The sequence below is a fragment of the Chrysochloris asiatica genome, unplaced genomic scaffold (genome assembly GCF_000296735.1).
Source record: "Chrysochloris asiatica unplaced genomic scaffold, ChrAsi1.0 scaffold00004, whole genome shotgun sequence".
NCBI lineage: Eukaryota > Metazoa > Chordata > Mammalia > Afrosoricida > Chrysochloridae > Chrysochloris > Chrysochloris asiatica.
The window spans coordinates 14677968-14693803 of NW_006408522.1; the positions used below are offsets into that span (position 1 = coordinate 14677968).

General features: G+C 39.1%; 1 protein-coding gene across 6 annotated transcripts in view; it reads right to left on the reverse strand.

Moving 5' to 3' along the window:
- The window catches only part of TCF12 (transcription factor 12), a 429352-nt gene that overhangs the window by 39168 nt on the left and 374348 nt on the right, over window positions 1-15836 (reverse strand). For all 6 annotated transcript variants that reach the window (XM_006831611.1, XM_006831614.1, XM_006831613.1 and 3 more), the window contains one exon: window positions 3773-3851. In XM_006831611.1, coding sequence (XP_006831674.1) covers window positions 3773-3851 — 79 coding nt within the window. The remainder of the gene's footprint in view (window positions 1-3772; window positions 3852-15836) is intronic.

Consider the following 15836-nt stretch of genomic DNA (forward strand, 5'->3'; position numbering starts at 1 on the left):
CTGTGCCAGGAACTTGCTCTGTCAATTCAACTTTCTACAGATGTACAACTTATCAGTAACAAGGACAATAATAAGCTTCAACCCTACCTGTAATCAATATGATTTCTCCATTACCATTAACCCTCTCTCTTTTTCATTCTTCCACCTGCCCCAGTAGCCACTAATAAACATCAGTCTCTATACATTTGCCTTTTTCCATCTTTTTATATAAGTGAGGTCATATACTAGCTGTAGTTTTGGGAGACTTATTTACTCAGCAAGGAGCTCTGGTAGCGTAGTGGTTACGAGTCGGGCTGCTAACCTCAAGGTCAGCAGTTCGAAACTATCAGCTGTTCTGCTGGAGAAAGATGAGGCTTTCTGCTCCCGTAAAGAATTAAAGTATGAGTCCAGAAATGACTCCACGGCACACTACTATCACCATCATTTCACTCAGACCAGTGTCTTCAAGAGCCATGGTGTGGTGCTGTAAAATAAGCAGTGGACTGGTAAGTACAAGATGGGCAGTTCAAACCCACCAGCTTGCTCTCAGAAACCTTATAGAGTCTCGGCGACACACAACATCAAATGTCTTGAAGCTCTATCCACACTGTTGCATGTATCAAGACTTCATTTCTCTTACTGGCTCAGTAGTATTTCATTTTCTGGTCTATGAACTGTTATGTAAGATAATACAAATCCCCTTATTGTTCAAGCCAGTCCAGATATGAGTTTCTCTTCCTTTCAGCCTTGTTGCTGTTGTTAAGTGCCGTCGAGTTGATTCTGACCCATAGCAACCCTGTATAAGGTTTCCAAGGAGCAGCTGGTGAGCTTGAACCGCTGACCTTGCAGTTCAAATAGCTTTGCAGTTTGACGCATTAACCCACAGTCATCAGGACTCCTTTCAGCCTAAAGCAGCCTAATTATGGTCACTCAGAAACTCCCTCACACAGATTTTCAAGGCAGAAATGTACGTTTCTGGTCTGAAAAGTTCCCAAGGAAACTAAGGAGGGTTTGAGTATGATTGCCTTTGAAGATATGTAGCTTTGCACATGACCATGCTGAATTGAACCAACAGGTATAAGAAACAGATGAAGTATAGATAGCAAGTAGAAGGCAGTGTTTTAAACTCTCGATAATAGAGCACTACGATAAGGTAAGAAATCATCATCACATATGGACTCCTGGTGTAAGATCAGCACTGGACTGCAAACACAAGGTTGGAGGTTCAACCCCACCAGTCACTCCTCAGAAATCCTGTACAAGGTCACTTTGAGTGGGAACTTGATAGCACTTAACAACAACAACAATTATATAGGTGTTTTGATCTGCTTATTTTCTTTTTTCCTTCCACACTGAATGTTTTGAAGACGTGCTAGTGATACTGTAGGATAAGCACCAGACTTCTAACCACAAGGTCGGCAGTTCAAACCCATCAGCCACTCCTTGGGAGACAGATTTACAACCCTATACAGGGTGGCTATGAATCGGAACTGAATTGACAGCAACCAACTGCAAGTTTTACCACAACCTGCTTTCCTCCCATTCTCTGCTTTGCCATTTTGGTGTGTGTGGGAGAGAGGGTAGAGATATGAGGGAAACACAAGATACAGGAGAAAGAAGAGAGGTGCATGTGTATAAAATCAGTCTTTGATTTGCAGTTTCAGCAAGAACATGTGAAAGTATTTTTCCTTGATTATGACTGCTGAATTGGAAATGCCTATTAATGATTTCATTGCGAATCTGAATTAACACGGAGATGAGAATCTCACCCATTAAACATCAAATAAAGATAGAGGATAGAATGTGAGATTTTGCTTGGGATCATTATTTTTAATGAAGTATGTATATTTCTGATTCTGCATTTCACTGATACCTCTTCACAGATGCTGAGGTCCTCTGCTGACTGCCTTCCTGTTGTTGTTAAGTACCGTGGGGTCGGTTCCAACTCATAGTGACCCTGCACAGGGTTTCCGAGGCTGTAAATCTTTACGGGAGCAGAACACTTCATCTTTCTCCTGCGGAACCTCTGGTAGTTTCGAACTGCTGACCTTGAGGTTGGCAGCCTGACTTGTAACCACTACGCTACCAGAGCTCCTTTGTTGTTGTTAAGTGCCGTCGAATCAGTTTCGACCCATAGCGACCCTGAACAGGGTTTCCGAGGCTGTAAATCTTTACAGGAGCAGAAAGCCTCATCTTTCTCCCACAGAGCAGCTGGTAGTTTCGAACTGTTGACCTTGAGGTTCGCAACCCAATTCGTAACCACTATGCTACCAGAGCTCCTTACCTAGTGCTAATTGTAGGTAGAGGAGGAGGCACAGTGAGAACATATAGTAAGCACTGATGTGGACACCTCAAAGGAGAAAGTCAAAGAGGCAAATAATGTAAGTAAAACTGTGCCAATAAGATGAGTAGGGTTAAAGTTACATCATTCTTCCTGTAATTTCAGTCCTCCATTAAACAACTTTAAGTCAATGGGTCTTTCACAGTCCTGTCTATGTGGGGAACAGCTGTTCAACTTTTACTAGACAGCTGAAGCCATGGTGTCTGAGAAAGTGGCAGAAAGCAGCTGCCAGCAGTTCATCATTCCACACTGGAATGCAGCTCAGGCTACTACACAAAGCACAGGTGACAGAGAGAGCCCTGATTTTCAGAAACCCTGAACAATACAAAAAGCTTTCACCAAATAAAAAGTAAATAAGTAAAATAAAATAAAGGTCACATGGACATAAGAAATGGCTTGATCGGGAAAAGAGTAATTTCAGAGGCCAACTGATGTGGAGGAAAAGGGCAATTTTACCTAGTTGCCAAGAGTCTTTTTCCTTAGAACAAATACAGTTTTTCTTCAGCAGTCTCAGAAAAATAAAGCTCAAGTTTTAAAATTATAGCTTAGCAGATATTATACATTTCTTGTCATTTTATTTACTCCTAATAAAATTTAAAAAGCCCTATCAGTCCATCAGTACTAATAACAAATGTATTTCAACACATTTATATTCCTGAAAAGTATTTACAGCTCATCAAAGCTAATGTAAAAACAAAAACAAAACCAACATAAGGAAAAAGTAAAGCAAATCTGAACCGCTTATTCATCTCTTGTAACAATATTCATCCACATTCAGAGTTCTTTAGTTTAACATAAAAACCACATTATCTCCCCTAATTATTTACACATACACACAAACGGGCTTCAAAAAGCTGACAGAAAATCTGCATTATCTTTAAATTCTATTTTCCACAAACTTTGTGAAGTCCCCTCATCTGTATGTGTGTATACAAGTAGATAGATAGATGTATGTAACTTAGTAGACCTAAAAACACAGTCAAAATATCTGGTAGAAACAGTTATTCATCATTGACTCTTACACATGGTACAAAGTAAAATGTAGAGAAGACAAAAGTTACATCTATTTCTAAATAGGTTATTTTCTTTGCTATCTTACAAATTATTTATTTATTTTAGATTCATCCTGATTGCTTAACCTTATTTTTATCCTGTTATATAAACAACCATTTTTAGAAATGACTACCAATTATTTCAGGAATGAGGATTTAAATAAATAATTACATTCCAAACTAGCAATTATTCCAATGTTCTATAAAAATACACTAAACAGGAAGGTTCTGGTTACATGATTTTTTTCATAGACAAAATCCAAACAAATTTTTTTTCATGAATTTCACTGCAAAGTATATGAATTTACCATTATTTCCAAATAGCCTCGGAACTGACTCGATGCCATTCAACAACCGCAGCCCCATACATACTAAGTAATGAAATAAGACAAAAGCCTACCTGTGAGAGGTGAGGGTGATCCAACTGGTGTTGATGGATTGGATGGAAAACTACTGCTGGTATGGTCAGGAGAATAAATCTAACCAGAACAAAAGAGAAATGCATGTGTAACAATTTAACAGCAAAACATAATATCCATTCATATGAAGTTGACATCCCGGAGAGGCTGAGAGAAAATCTGTTTAATCAACTTTGCTGCTGCGTTGCTGTGAGTTGTCAAGACAGTTCTAAATTACAGCTACCCTGTACAGGGTTTCCGAGGCTGTAAATCTATATGGGAACAGAAAGCCTCATCTTTCTCCCATGGAGTAGCTGGTGGATTTGAACTGCTGACCTTGTACAGTTCGCAGCCCAACATGGGCTATGCTCCCAGGGCTCCTTTCATCAGGACTTTTTTTTTAAATCTGAAAAGGAGACCCAGTGGTGTCATGGGTTAAGTGATGGGCTGCTAACTGCCAGGTTGATGGTTCAAACCCACCAGTTGTCCCATGGGCAAATGAGGCTGTCTGCTCCTGTAAAGATTTACAGTCTCAGAATCTCACAGGAGCGGTTCTCCTCTGCCTCTGCTGCCCTACAGGGTCATTATGAGCTGGAACTGGCTCCATGGCAGTGGGTTTTCTCTGGTTATTTCAGAAAGGGTATGTAAGTCTCAGTTTTAAAAATAGTATTAAAAAGGAAAATATAAATTCTGATAGGGAAAAAAATCATATCTATTATATTACTATTTTAGTTTCAAATCATTTGTAAGCACTGGACGACTAACTGTAAGGTCAGTGGTTCAAGCCTACCAGGTGCTCCTCAGGAACACTGTACAGAAACCCTGAATAGAAACCAACTCGATGGTACTTCATAGCAAGTTAGAAGACATAAAGTTAACAAATCTGCTAATTAAACAATCTTTCTAGAATATACTATCTAAACAAGTAGTGGCTCTGTACAGAAAGAATTGAACTTCAAGCCACAAGGTTGACAGTTTGAGCACACCAGCTGCTATGCAAGAGGAAAACGAGGCTTTCTGCTCCTCAGAAAATGTACAGCCTTGGAAATCCTATACAGAGTCACTGTGAGTCGGAACTGACTCGATGGCACTTAGCAACAACAACAAATAAGTAGCATCTGCTAAAAATAACAAAAGAGAAGTTATACTCGTTTGGGACAGTCTCTTAAAAACAGCTGAGAAGTCAGACAAAGAAAATAATTTTTTAATAGTTATACTTTACCTCTCATTGAAAAGTTAGCTAGTCTGATCAACTATACTTTAGCTACAAATGATAAAGTGTTGAAATTATTAAACTTGATTTCAAAACAGTTTGTCATCCTTGAGGATAGTAAAAACCTCTGGAAGTTGTTCAACATACTTGTGGACTCCATATCCCATGCTGTCTATTTTGAAGAGGATAATATATTTGGATGCATATAATTTAATATTTTGGCTAAAAGTTTTCTTTCAATGTACTTATTTCATATTGCCAAAAAAGTGACAGATTCAATCACACTTACCTAATTAATTTAACCCATTTAGCCAACTACCTAATTAAGCAGTAAATATCTAACAAACTCCTTAATTCAGGTATCAGAGGCCTCTAGGAGGGTCTCTTCTGGAACAATTCAATGCCTGTAATTGACATAATACATCACTTTCACATCTCAGCACATAATTTATGGCAGACAAACCAACTTCTGTAGAAAAACTGTGGCCAAATATTTTTAAAACAACTATTTGTGGATGTTAAGAGTCATCCAAAAGAATTAACCTTGCTCTGAATAAGTTTAGAGATATAGCTAATTTAAAAAGGCCTAAATTATGGCATGGAGTCCTGATGTACCACAGGGTATGCGTTTGAACACAAGGTCTGTTTGAACCACAATGTTGGCAGTTCAAACATACCAGCCGCCTCCTCGGAAACTCTATATAGGGTTGCTAATATTGGTTTTAAAGAAAACATAAAGCTATTGTAGAAGATGTGTAACTTAAAGGGGGGAGTAGTTAATCTTTCAACTAAAGGAACAGACGATCCCAGGACCAGCAAGGAGAAAGAGCATGACTGGAGCACGGGATTCCTACCTAGAACAACAGTGACAGCAGAGATGGCGGCAGAGGTGGTGACCTGGAGAGGCAGAGCTCTAGGCCCATGGACTAAGTAAGTTTTATGTCTGCCGGCAGGATGCTGGCTTGCAGAATGTGCCCTTTGGACATTTAAATGAATATATATACTTTTTGTTTTCTATGTGTATATAAGATATTTTTACTTTGCTCATTTGTGAAAGATAAGATGTAAAAGGGAAGCCACAGGGAGGAAGTACGATAACTGTTACTGCAGGGAGGGGATTGTAATCACTGAGATGAAACAAAGCGTATAATTTGTTGAATGTAAAGCTGATTGATGATCTTGTCTGTTAACCTGCACTCAACTTACAATAAAAAGTAAAAAAAAGAAAAGAAACCATAAAGCTTAAAAAGTCAAATACTGAGACAGGGTCATGTAAAACAAAATCCCACAAGTCATAGTTAATAAGCATGAAGGCTTTTCATTTCTTAAAAAGAAGGTATTACTAAATCCAAATTATGGTAGTCAAAAACTCTACTCTCCTTTAACTACAAAATGAGCATCTATCTCAAATAAAACACACCAGTCAGTACGCTGTTATTAAATTGTTGCAACTGCAAATGCTTTTAAACATTGTTGTTAATGCTAAGTACTGTCAAGTCAGCTCTGACTCATAACAACCCTGTACAGGGTTTCCAAGGACCCTGTGATTCAAACCAACCTTACAGTCCAGTGCTTATCCTACAGAGCTACACCAGAACTCCAAAATGACCAGATCTAGAAGTTGTATATTCAAACTAGAAAGCTAATTTGAAAAAGCAAAGCTGTTAAAATGAGTTCAAAAGACTTTCTTGAAGGACTTAGGAACAAAGTATAGTTAGTAAGTTACTGGGCAGGGGTCCCTGGGTAGTGAAAATGGGTCCTGTGCTAAGCTGCTAAATGAAAGGGTGTAGTTTTGAGTATGCCAGAGGGACCTCAGAAAACTTGTAGATGTATTTCAGAAAAACCAGCCTTTGAAACCCTGTGGAGCACAGTTCTACTCTGTTACACATAAAGTCACATGAGTATAAAATAACTGGATAGCAACTTAAAAAAATGTTATTAGACCAATATTGTTGGTGTAGTTGTTGTTAAGTGCCATCGAGTGAGTTCCAACCTATAGTGACCCTGTATAGGGTTTCCTAGGAGTGGCTGGTGAGCTTGAACCGCCGATCTTTAGGTTCAAACTGACTTTGCAGTCTTGCATGTTAACCCACAGTGCCACTCCAGGAGTCCAGGCAAATACTACTTAAAACTTACTTTCTAAGCAAATTCAAGGGACTTGTAGCTTGCAAACCAACATTGATTTATTTCAATCATGTACGTTATTGGGCAAATCTGCTGTAAAAGATCTCTTTTAAAGTATTAAAAGACATAGATGTCACTTTGAAGACTAAGTTGTGTCTAGCCTAAGCCATGGTATTTTCAATCATCTCATATGCATGTGAAAGCTGGACAATGAATAAGGAAGGCCAAAGAAGAAATGATGCCTTTGAATTATGATGTTGGTGAATAATACTGTATACACCATAGACTACCAAAAGCATGAACAAACCTGGCAATAGAGGACCCGAATGTTTCAAGCCAGAGCACTGGCCCACTGGTGGGATGGGGATGGCCACAGGTGCCAGTGTTGTTTGAGGTGAGGTACAGACAGAACTAAACTAACGCTTCTATTTTATTGAGGTCTAAAGATAAGCTGTGGGTTAATGAGCCAGACTGCAAAGCCATTTGAACTGCATGGTCGGTGGTTCAAGCTCACCAGCTGCTCCTCAGAAACCCAACAGAGGGTCGCTATGGGTCAGAATCGACTCAACGGCACTGAACAACAACAACAAAGATAAGCTTAATACGTAAAATTTAACCCAAGATGCAAATAGCAGGGCTGAAGTTTATCTAAGCTGGTTGACATCGAGCCAGCAAAGCCACACCAGGCTGGATTGCTATCCTAGGCATTAGTGACATGAAATGTATTGGTTTTGACCATTTTGAATCTGACAATTGTATGGTTTACTATGCCAGGAATGACAAACTGAAGAGGAATGGTATTGCATCCATCATCAAAAAGAGCATTTCAAGATCTATCTTTAATTACCACACTGTCTGTGATAAAAGTAACATCCATTAGATAAGGAAGGCCAGCTAATACCACTATTATTTTAATGTATGCACAAACCACTAAAACCAGTAATGATGAAATTAAAGAATTCCACCAACTTCTTCAGTCTGAAGTTGATCAAACATGCAATTAAGATACATTGATAATTACTGGGAATTGGAATGTGAAAGTTAAAAACAAAGAGCAAGGATTCATAGTTGGGTAATATGGCTCTAGAGACAGACATGATGCTGGAAACTGCTTAAAGAATTTGTCAGACCAATGATTTATTTATTGCAAATACCTTTTGTTAAAACATAAAAGGTGACTATACACTTCTCTCAACACAGGAATCAAATTGACCACAACTGTGTGAAGAGTAGGTGGAACAGCTCCATATCATCAGCCAAAACAAGGCCGGGGCAGACTGATATGCATCAATTACTCACATGCAAATCCAGGCTGAAGTTGAAGAAAATTAAAACAAGTCCACGTGAGTCAAAATATGACCATGACTATATCCCACCTGAATTTAGGAATCATCTCAAGAACAGATTTGATGTATCAGGCAACAATGACTAAAGACCATAGAGTTGCGGGATGACATCAAGAACATCAAACAGGAAAAAGCAGAAGGTCATTAAGAAGACAGGAAAGAAAGAAAAGATCAAAGTGGATGTCAGAAGGGACTCTGAAACTTGCTCTCCAGCGTAGGGAAGCTAAAGCAGCTAGAAGAACTGAGCAAGGAAAAGAGCTGAACAGAAATTTTCCAAAGACCAGGAGTTAGAAAAGGGTAAGCCATGCTCAGCATTTCTCAAGCTGAAAGAACTGAAGAAAGAATTCAAGATTCAAGCCCTGACTTGAAATACTGAGGGATTCAATGGATAAAATACTGAAGGACACAGGAAGCATCAAGAAAAATACATAGAGTCACTGTACCAAAAGTAACTGGCCAGTGTTCAACCATTTGATAAGGTAGTAAAAGATCAAGAACTGATGGTATTGAAGGAAGCAATTCAAGTTGTACTGAAGGCATTGGTAAAAAACAAGGCTCCAGGAATTGATGGGATACCAACCGAAACGTTTCAACAAACTGATGCAGCGCTGGGAAGTTCTTACTCATCTATGCCAAGAAATTTGGAAGACAGTTACCCGGCCAACCAAATAAAAGCTCCATAGCGGTCCCCATTTCAAAGAGAGGTGACCCAACAGAATGTTGAAATCATCAAATACTATCATTAATACCACATGCAAGTAAATTTTTGCTGAAGATAATGTGGAGATCATTGAACAGTACCACCAGTAATACATGAATGGGACAGTGAATTGTTTAATGTCTCTTCTAGTTATTGCATTTATAAACTCTCACCAAGTAACTTTTACCTGATAGGTATTGATAAGAGAAGATGGGGAGAGATGCTGATGCAAGTGTGAGGATTATTAATCAAGAATAATTGTAATTGGGTATAAAATGAACCATCTCAGAAGTAGATGGGGGAGTGGAATGTGTCCTTTAGCGGCATTAGGCATTGAACCTCCTTGACTCGAGTACGGGCGGAGTGGGAGAGAACCATTAGCAGAAGAACCAAGAGCCAGAGCACGAGACAGAGCAGTGGGCTTTCCAGACCACAGATCAAGTCAAGCTCAGTGACTCTGGGCAAAAGACTAATTTGCAGAGTGGGGTGCCTCCAGATGCTTATTATTATTTTTTTGGCCGTTTTATTATGAATTATGTGATAGTTTACATGGGAGAACACTAAATTTACATTCATCCTATCGTATAATTGTTACATCACCATGGTTACAATCCCCTCCATGCATCATCGACTGACCAAAGGGTATACCCTATAAGCCTGCCCCCTGGTGGTCAGCACACAGCCCCTCTCCCTTTCTGGGTCTAGAATTCCCAGTCGCTCCATCTCTCCATGTCATCGTCTCTGCCTCTATCTCTAGTGTCACTATTTCTCTGGGTAGGGTCCCACACTCCACTCTTCTCCCTTGATGGTACCAGGGGATCTCTGCTCCTGGCCTGCAAAGTCAATCACTTCCTTCCTTTTACTACAAAATATCTACCTTTACATTTCCAAACCTCACAGTCAATCCTGATAGTAATTATTCACTATTGTGCCACATGAGTGCTATCCACATCTCCTTTCATCCCGCCCAGACAGACTGGATACTACTCAATGGAAATTCTACCTTCCTCCATGCCCTCTGGATCTAGGTTCCTTCTTGAAAGTTTGTAAGCCAGTCACTTCTTGCCTTTGTAGCCCGCCCCCCACCCCCCCATTTTGGGTAGCCAATGTCCAAGTTGCACATCCCTGTCTACCATGTGTATGGAGGGGGCGGGAATGATCCTCATTGTAAAGATTTGTTCCCTCTTTTGAACTCTGCATCCAAAGGTAGGTATAGGTCAAGTTCATCAAATTGTATCAATTTACTCTTTTTTTCCTCTTCTTTCTTCTTCTAGTTAAGCTCTGATGATCAACCATTGAAGCCAGGTCAAGTGGGTATTATCTGCAAGTGTGGGTGTTCTTGTGCATATGCCCTCTCTTATCTGCTGGATCCAGATGCTTATTTTGGGGAGCTAGAGCCGATGTCTTCAGGCTGAGGCTTATGGTGGTGGTATGCCCTGTGAGCTTTTATCAGCAGCCCTTAAAGAGCTTTGAAACATTGCCAATGCAGAGAGGCCTATCTGTGGGCAAAGCTGAGGAGAGGTTGCCCTGACTCGAAGAACTATGCCCTGACCCTAAATTATAACCTGTTAACTTCCCTAAGAAATCCCACAACTGTGAGTATGGTTCTTTGTGACCTTGTAATGAATCATCAAACCCAGTTAGGCAGAGGGTGATATATGAGGGTTGGTTGGTGCCACATTTTTTTTTTTTTTTTTTTTTACAACATGCAAGTATATTTTTGCTGGAGATAGTTCAAAGATGGTTGCCAAAGTACAATGACAGGGAGAGGCCAGAGATTCAAGACTGATTCAAAAGAGAATGTGGAATGAGGGATGTCACTGATGACATTAGATAGGTCTTCACTGAAAGTGGAGAATACCAGAAAGATGCTTATTTGTGCTTTACTGACTGTGCAAAGATATTCAACTGTGTGGATGATGATGACAAGCTATGGATGGAAAACAGTGTGAAGAATGGGAATTCCAGAACACTCATTGTGCTCATGAGGAATCTGTACACAGACCAAGAGGCAGTTGTTAGACTACAACAAGGGGATACTGACTGAGTGGTTTAAAATCAGGGTTGTATTGTTTTATCATACTTAGTCTGTATGCTGACTATAGACTATATTAAGAAAATGTATTTTCAGGCTTAGGAGAACTCATTAGCAGTCTGCTTATATGCTTGCTATATGCAGATGAGGGACTCCTGGTGTAGGATCAGCACTAGACTGCAAACCACAACGTCAGTAGTTCAAACCTGCTAGCTGCTCCTCGGGAATGCTATACATCAAGTTGTCAAAGACTTCATTTTGCTTGAATCCAATCAATATTCATGGAAGCAGCAGTCAAAAAAATCATAGGCCGTATTACATTAGGCAAATCGGCTGCAAAAGACCTCTTTAAAATGTTAAAGATCAAGGATGTCAGTTGGAGGACTAAGGTGCACCTGACCCAAGTCATGGTATTTTCAATAACCTCATGTGCATATGGAAGTTGGACAATGAATAAGGAAGACCAAAGAAGAATCACTGCATTTCACTTATGGTGGCAACAAATATTGAAAGTACCATGGAATGCCAGAAGAGCAAACAAATCTGTTTGGAAGAAGTACAGGTAGAATGTTTCTAAGAATTGAGTATGGTCAGACTTCATCTCTCTTTCTTTAGACATGTTGTCAGGAGGAATCAATCCCTGGAGAAGAATATCATGCTTGATAAAGAAGAGGATCAATGAAAAAGCAGAAGACCCCCCCAAGATGGACTGACACAGTGGGCTCAAACATAATAATAATTGTGAGGATGGTGCAGGACTGGGCAGTGCTTTGTTCTGTTGTACATGGGGTGACTATGAGTCAAAATCAAGTGGACAGTATACCTAACAACAAAAACACATTGGTAAGAGTTGATCACAATGATGGTGAGTAGATGAAAAGGGAGAAGAGCTTCACTTCCACAAAAAACTCTGTTTTGACTTCCTTGAAGGGTTAATAGCACAAAAGTAGTGGAGAAATAGCATTCCTTCTATCACACTCTCCTGGCTTTATTTTCTCCACAGTGTTTACTGCAATTGTCTAAATTTATTTACTTATTTATTTTCTATTTTCTTACCCTTCCTCTAGTACAACAATATCTGGAAGAGCAAAGAGTGGATTCATTCATTGCTGTAACTAAAAATGTTGTAACAGTATCAGGCTTACATTCTTTGTTTAATCCTTGCTAGAAATTTCCATCTGAGTATTTTCTTTCAGTGTCCTTGAATGTATTTACATAGGTTACTCTTCCAGGAACCTCAGTGTAGGTTTCCTCTGTATTTATCTTGGTAATGTACTTTTTGTAATAATGTATCCACTATCATCTTCCTGTGAATGACTCCTATACAGACAGCTGTGTTCTTACGCTAGTTGCCGGGCTTCTCCATCTGAAGCTTTTATATCATCTTAAGCATTATGCCTAAACCCAAACTTTGCATCACTATCCCAAAAGTTTTCTATCCTTCACATTTGTACTCTTCTGCTCCTTTACCATTTTCATGGTCATCACAATCAGTCTCTCCAGAAATAAGAATTCAGATATATAAGATCAACTGATTTTGACAAAGGTGTTAAATTCAACACACGGGAAAGGAAAAGTCTCTTTAATAAATGGTGCTGATAAAATTCAATACCCAAATGCAGAAGAACAAACCAGGACCCAACCCTTATTCCAACATAAATCCAATTAAAAATGGACCAAGGACCTTAATTTGAACACTAAAACCATAAATTTATAGCAAAAAATATAGGGACAGAACTGTGGGACAAAGGTTTTTGTGATGAACTATCAGAAATAACAAATGAATGAGCAGCAAAAGATAAAATAGACAAATGGGACCACATAAAAACTAAACATTCATGTTTATCAAAAGACTTTACTGAAAAAAGAAGAAGAAGAAAAAGAAAACCTAAAAACCAAATCCATGGCGGTTAAATGGCTTCTGACTCACAGCAATCCTATAGGATAGACTAGGACTGACCCACAGGGTTTTTCAGGCTGTAAATCTTTATGGAAGCGGACTGTCACATCATTCTTCTGAAAAGTAACTGCTGGGTTCAGTTAGCAGCAGAGTACTTTAACACTGTGCCACCAGGCTCCTTTGTTAGTCATTAAATAACAAACCCACTGCCATCAAGTTGATTCGGACTCAGAGCAGCCCTCCAGAACACAGTGGAAGTGCTCCTTAGGGTTTCAAAGACAGCAAGTCTTTATGAACGCATACAATCTCATCTTTCTCCCTTGGAATGTCTGGTGGGTTTGAACCGCTGACCTTACCATTAGCAATCCAATGATTAACCTACTATGCCACCAGAGCTCCTTATCATTAGCCATTGTTTACTGTTGTTAAGTGCTGTCGAGTTGGTTCTGACTTATAGCCACCCTGTATAGGATTTCCCAGGAGCAGCTGGTGGATTTCAACTGTCCACCTTGTGGTTAGCGGTTCAGTACTTACTCTGCAGCTCCACAAAACCACAATGAGATACCACCTCACTCCCCTAGGAATGGCAATGATAAAAAACCGGAAAACACTAGTTGTTGGTGAGGCAGTGCAGAAGTACAAAAGGTATGACCACTGTGGAAAACAATTTAGCAATTCCTGAAAAAGCAGAACACAGAGCTACTATAAGACCCAGCAAGTACACTCTCAGGTATTTACTCAAGAGGTCTGAAAACAGGAGCATGAATAGACATGTGTACATCAGTGTTCAGCACAATAATCATCATAACATCCAAAATGTAAAAACAACCCAAAGTGCATCAACACATGAATGGATATGGAAAGTGTGGGAGATACACACAATGGGTTATTAGTCACAAAGAATGAAGTCCTGCTGCATGTCACATATATATAAACCTTGAGGACATTATGCTGAGTAAAATGAGTCAGAAACAGAAGGACAATTGCTATATGATATCATCTTTATGGAATAAGAAAATATATAGAAAACAAAAATAAATAGTGGCTATGGGGTAGAGAAAGGAGGGGGTTTTGCTTAGTGTGCACTAAAGATATGTTAATGGTGGTGGTTAATTGGAAAAAGAGCACAAAAATGATTGCACAACTTGAAGACACACTGTCCCTGCGGTCCACATGTAGAAACTGACAGAATGAGTATGTGCTCATTTATTACAACAACAAAATGATTCTTTCCCCTATACTTCATTCTCACTGCCATGACACCACTTCGAGCCTTTCCTATAACTTGCAACTGGACTCCTTCAGCCTTCATGTTCCTAGTTACTTGCTTTCTGCTTCTGTGATCCTATACAGAATGGTCTGGGCTATTTTCCTAAATCAGTTTTCAACAGTTGAATCCCATGCAGTCTTTCCTGTTGCCTACTAAATAAAACAGCATGATATTTGATACCTTCCATAATCTGGAAGCAATAGGATCTTTATTTTATAACCCACTTATAGTCTTACGTACTCTACTACTGAAACATAAATTGTGTGTGTGTGTGTGAACACAGCCTGTCCTCCTTTCAGTATGCCTGTTTCTAAACTCCTCCCTGATGGAATTTTACACCACAACAAAACCAAAACCAAACTAAACCCACTGGCATCAAGTTGATTCTGATTCATAGCAAACCTACAGAAAGAACAGAATGGATCTGTTCCTTAGGATGTCCAAGACTGTATATCTTTATAGGTACAGACCCACAGATCGGCTAGTGGGTTCGAACCAGTAACACTGTGGTTAGCAGCCTAATGCTTAATCCACTACAACACATCAAAGCACATCTCAAATGTCACGTCCCCATATACATATCATTTTTGTTTCCTTTATACTTTTAGAATGACCTGTACTTACTTCTCTTTGTGTTCTAACATTACCACTATTTGTACACCTGTCTTGTCTTCTCTCCCTGACTGTACGCTCTTTGAAGACAGAGACCTCATATTGCTCAGCTTTGAATCTATTGTTGTCTGTTTGGCATTTCTGGCATGGTTTTGCACAAAGTAGACTATATATATATATATAAATTTAAAGGTATCAAAATGCATTTGAAATTTATTATAATACTTTTTTTAAAAATATATAAAACCCAGGGATCAGTTGATTAGATTAGTTTTAGTATTCATGTAATAGGGTTCAGTAACAGAAATACCAAAGAAGAAAAAATGATTTTGTTATAAAGAGGAATTCATTAGCAAATCAGTTTTATGGCATGAGCTTTGAGAACGATGTTATGCTGAGGTTCCACTGTTTCTGGGAATTAGTGTGGATACACTATCCTGCCAACATCACTTCATTAGGCAGGGATAGGCTTTCTAGTGTAGACGTGGACTGTCAACCCCTATTTTCCCTGACACTTTTGCCACGACAACTAAACAGTCCCCAAGCATGTAAAAAACTAGTGATAGCTCCTTTAGCTCAAAAAAAACGAAGAGGTTAATACTTTAGAGTATAGAGGATCACTATCTCTCAATGACTGAGCAAAATACTCGGTTGCTATTTCTAAAATAAATATACGTTTTTAAAAATCATCACTTTTTAACCAGGAGACATAGCACCAAAGATGTATCAAGTATAAAAACATAATGTCTGATGTTTTGTCCAAAGCTGCTTCTACATTTACACAATCAAAACCCCTTTAGCCCCATGCCCTGGTTCTATTTGCTGATTAGAGTGATGACAGAATTGTAATCACTACTTTTCCTAGC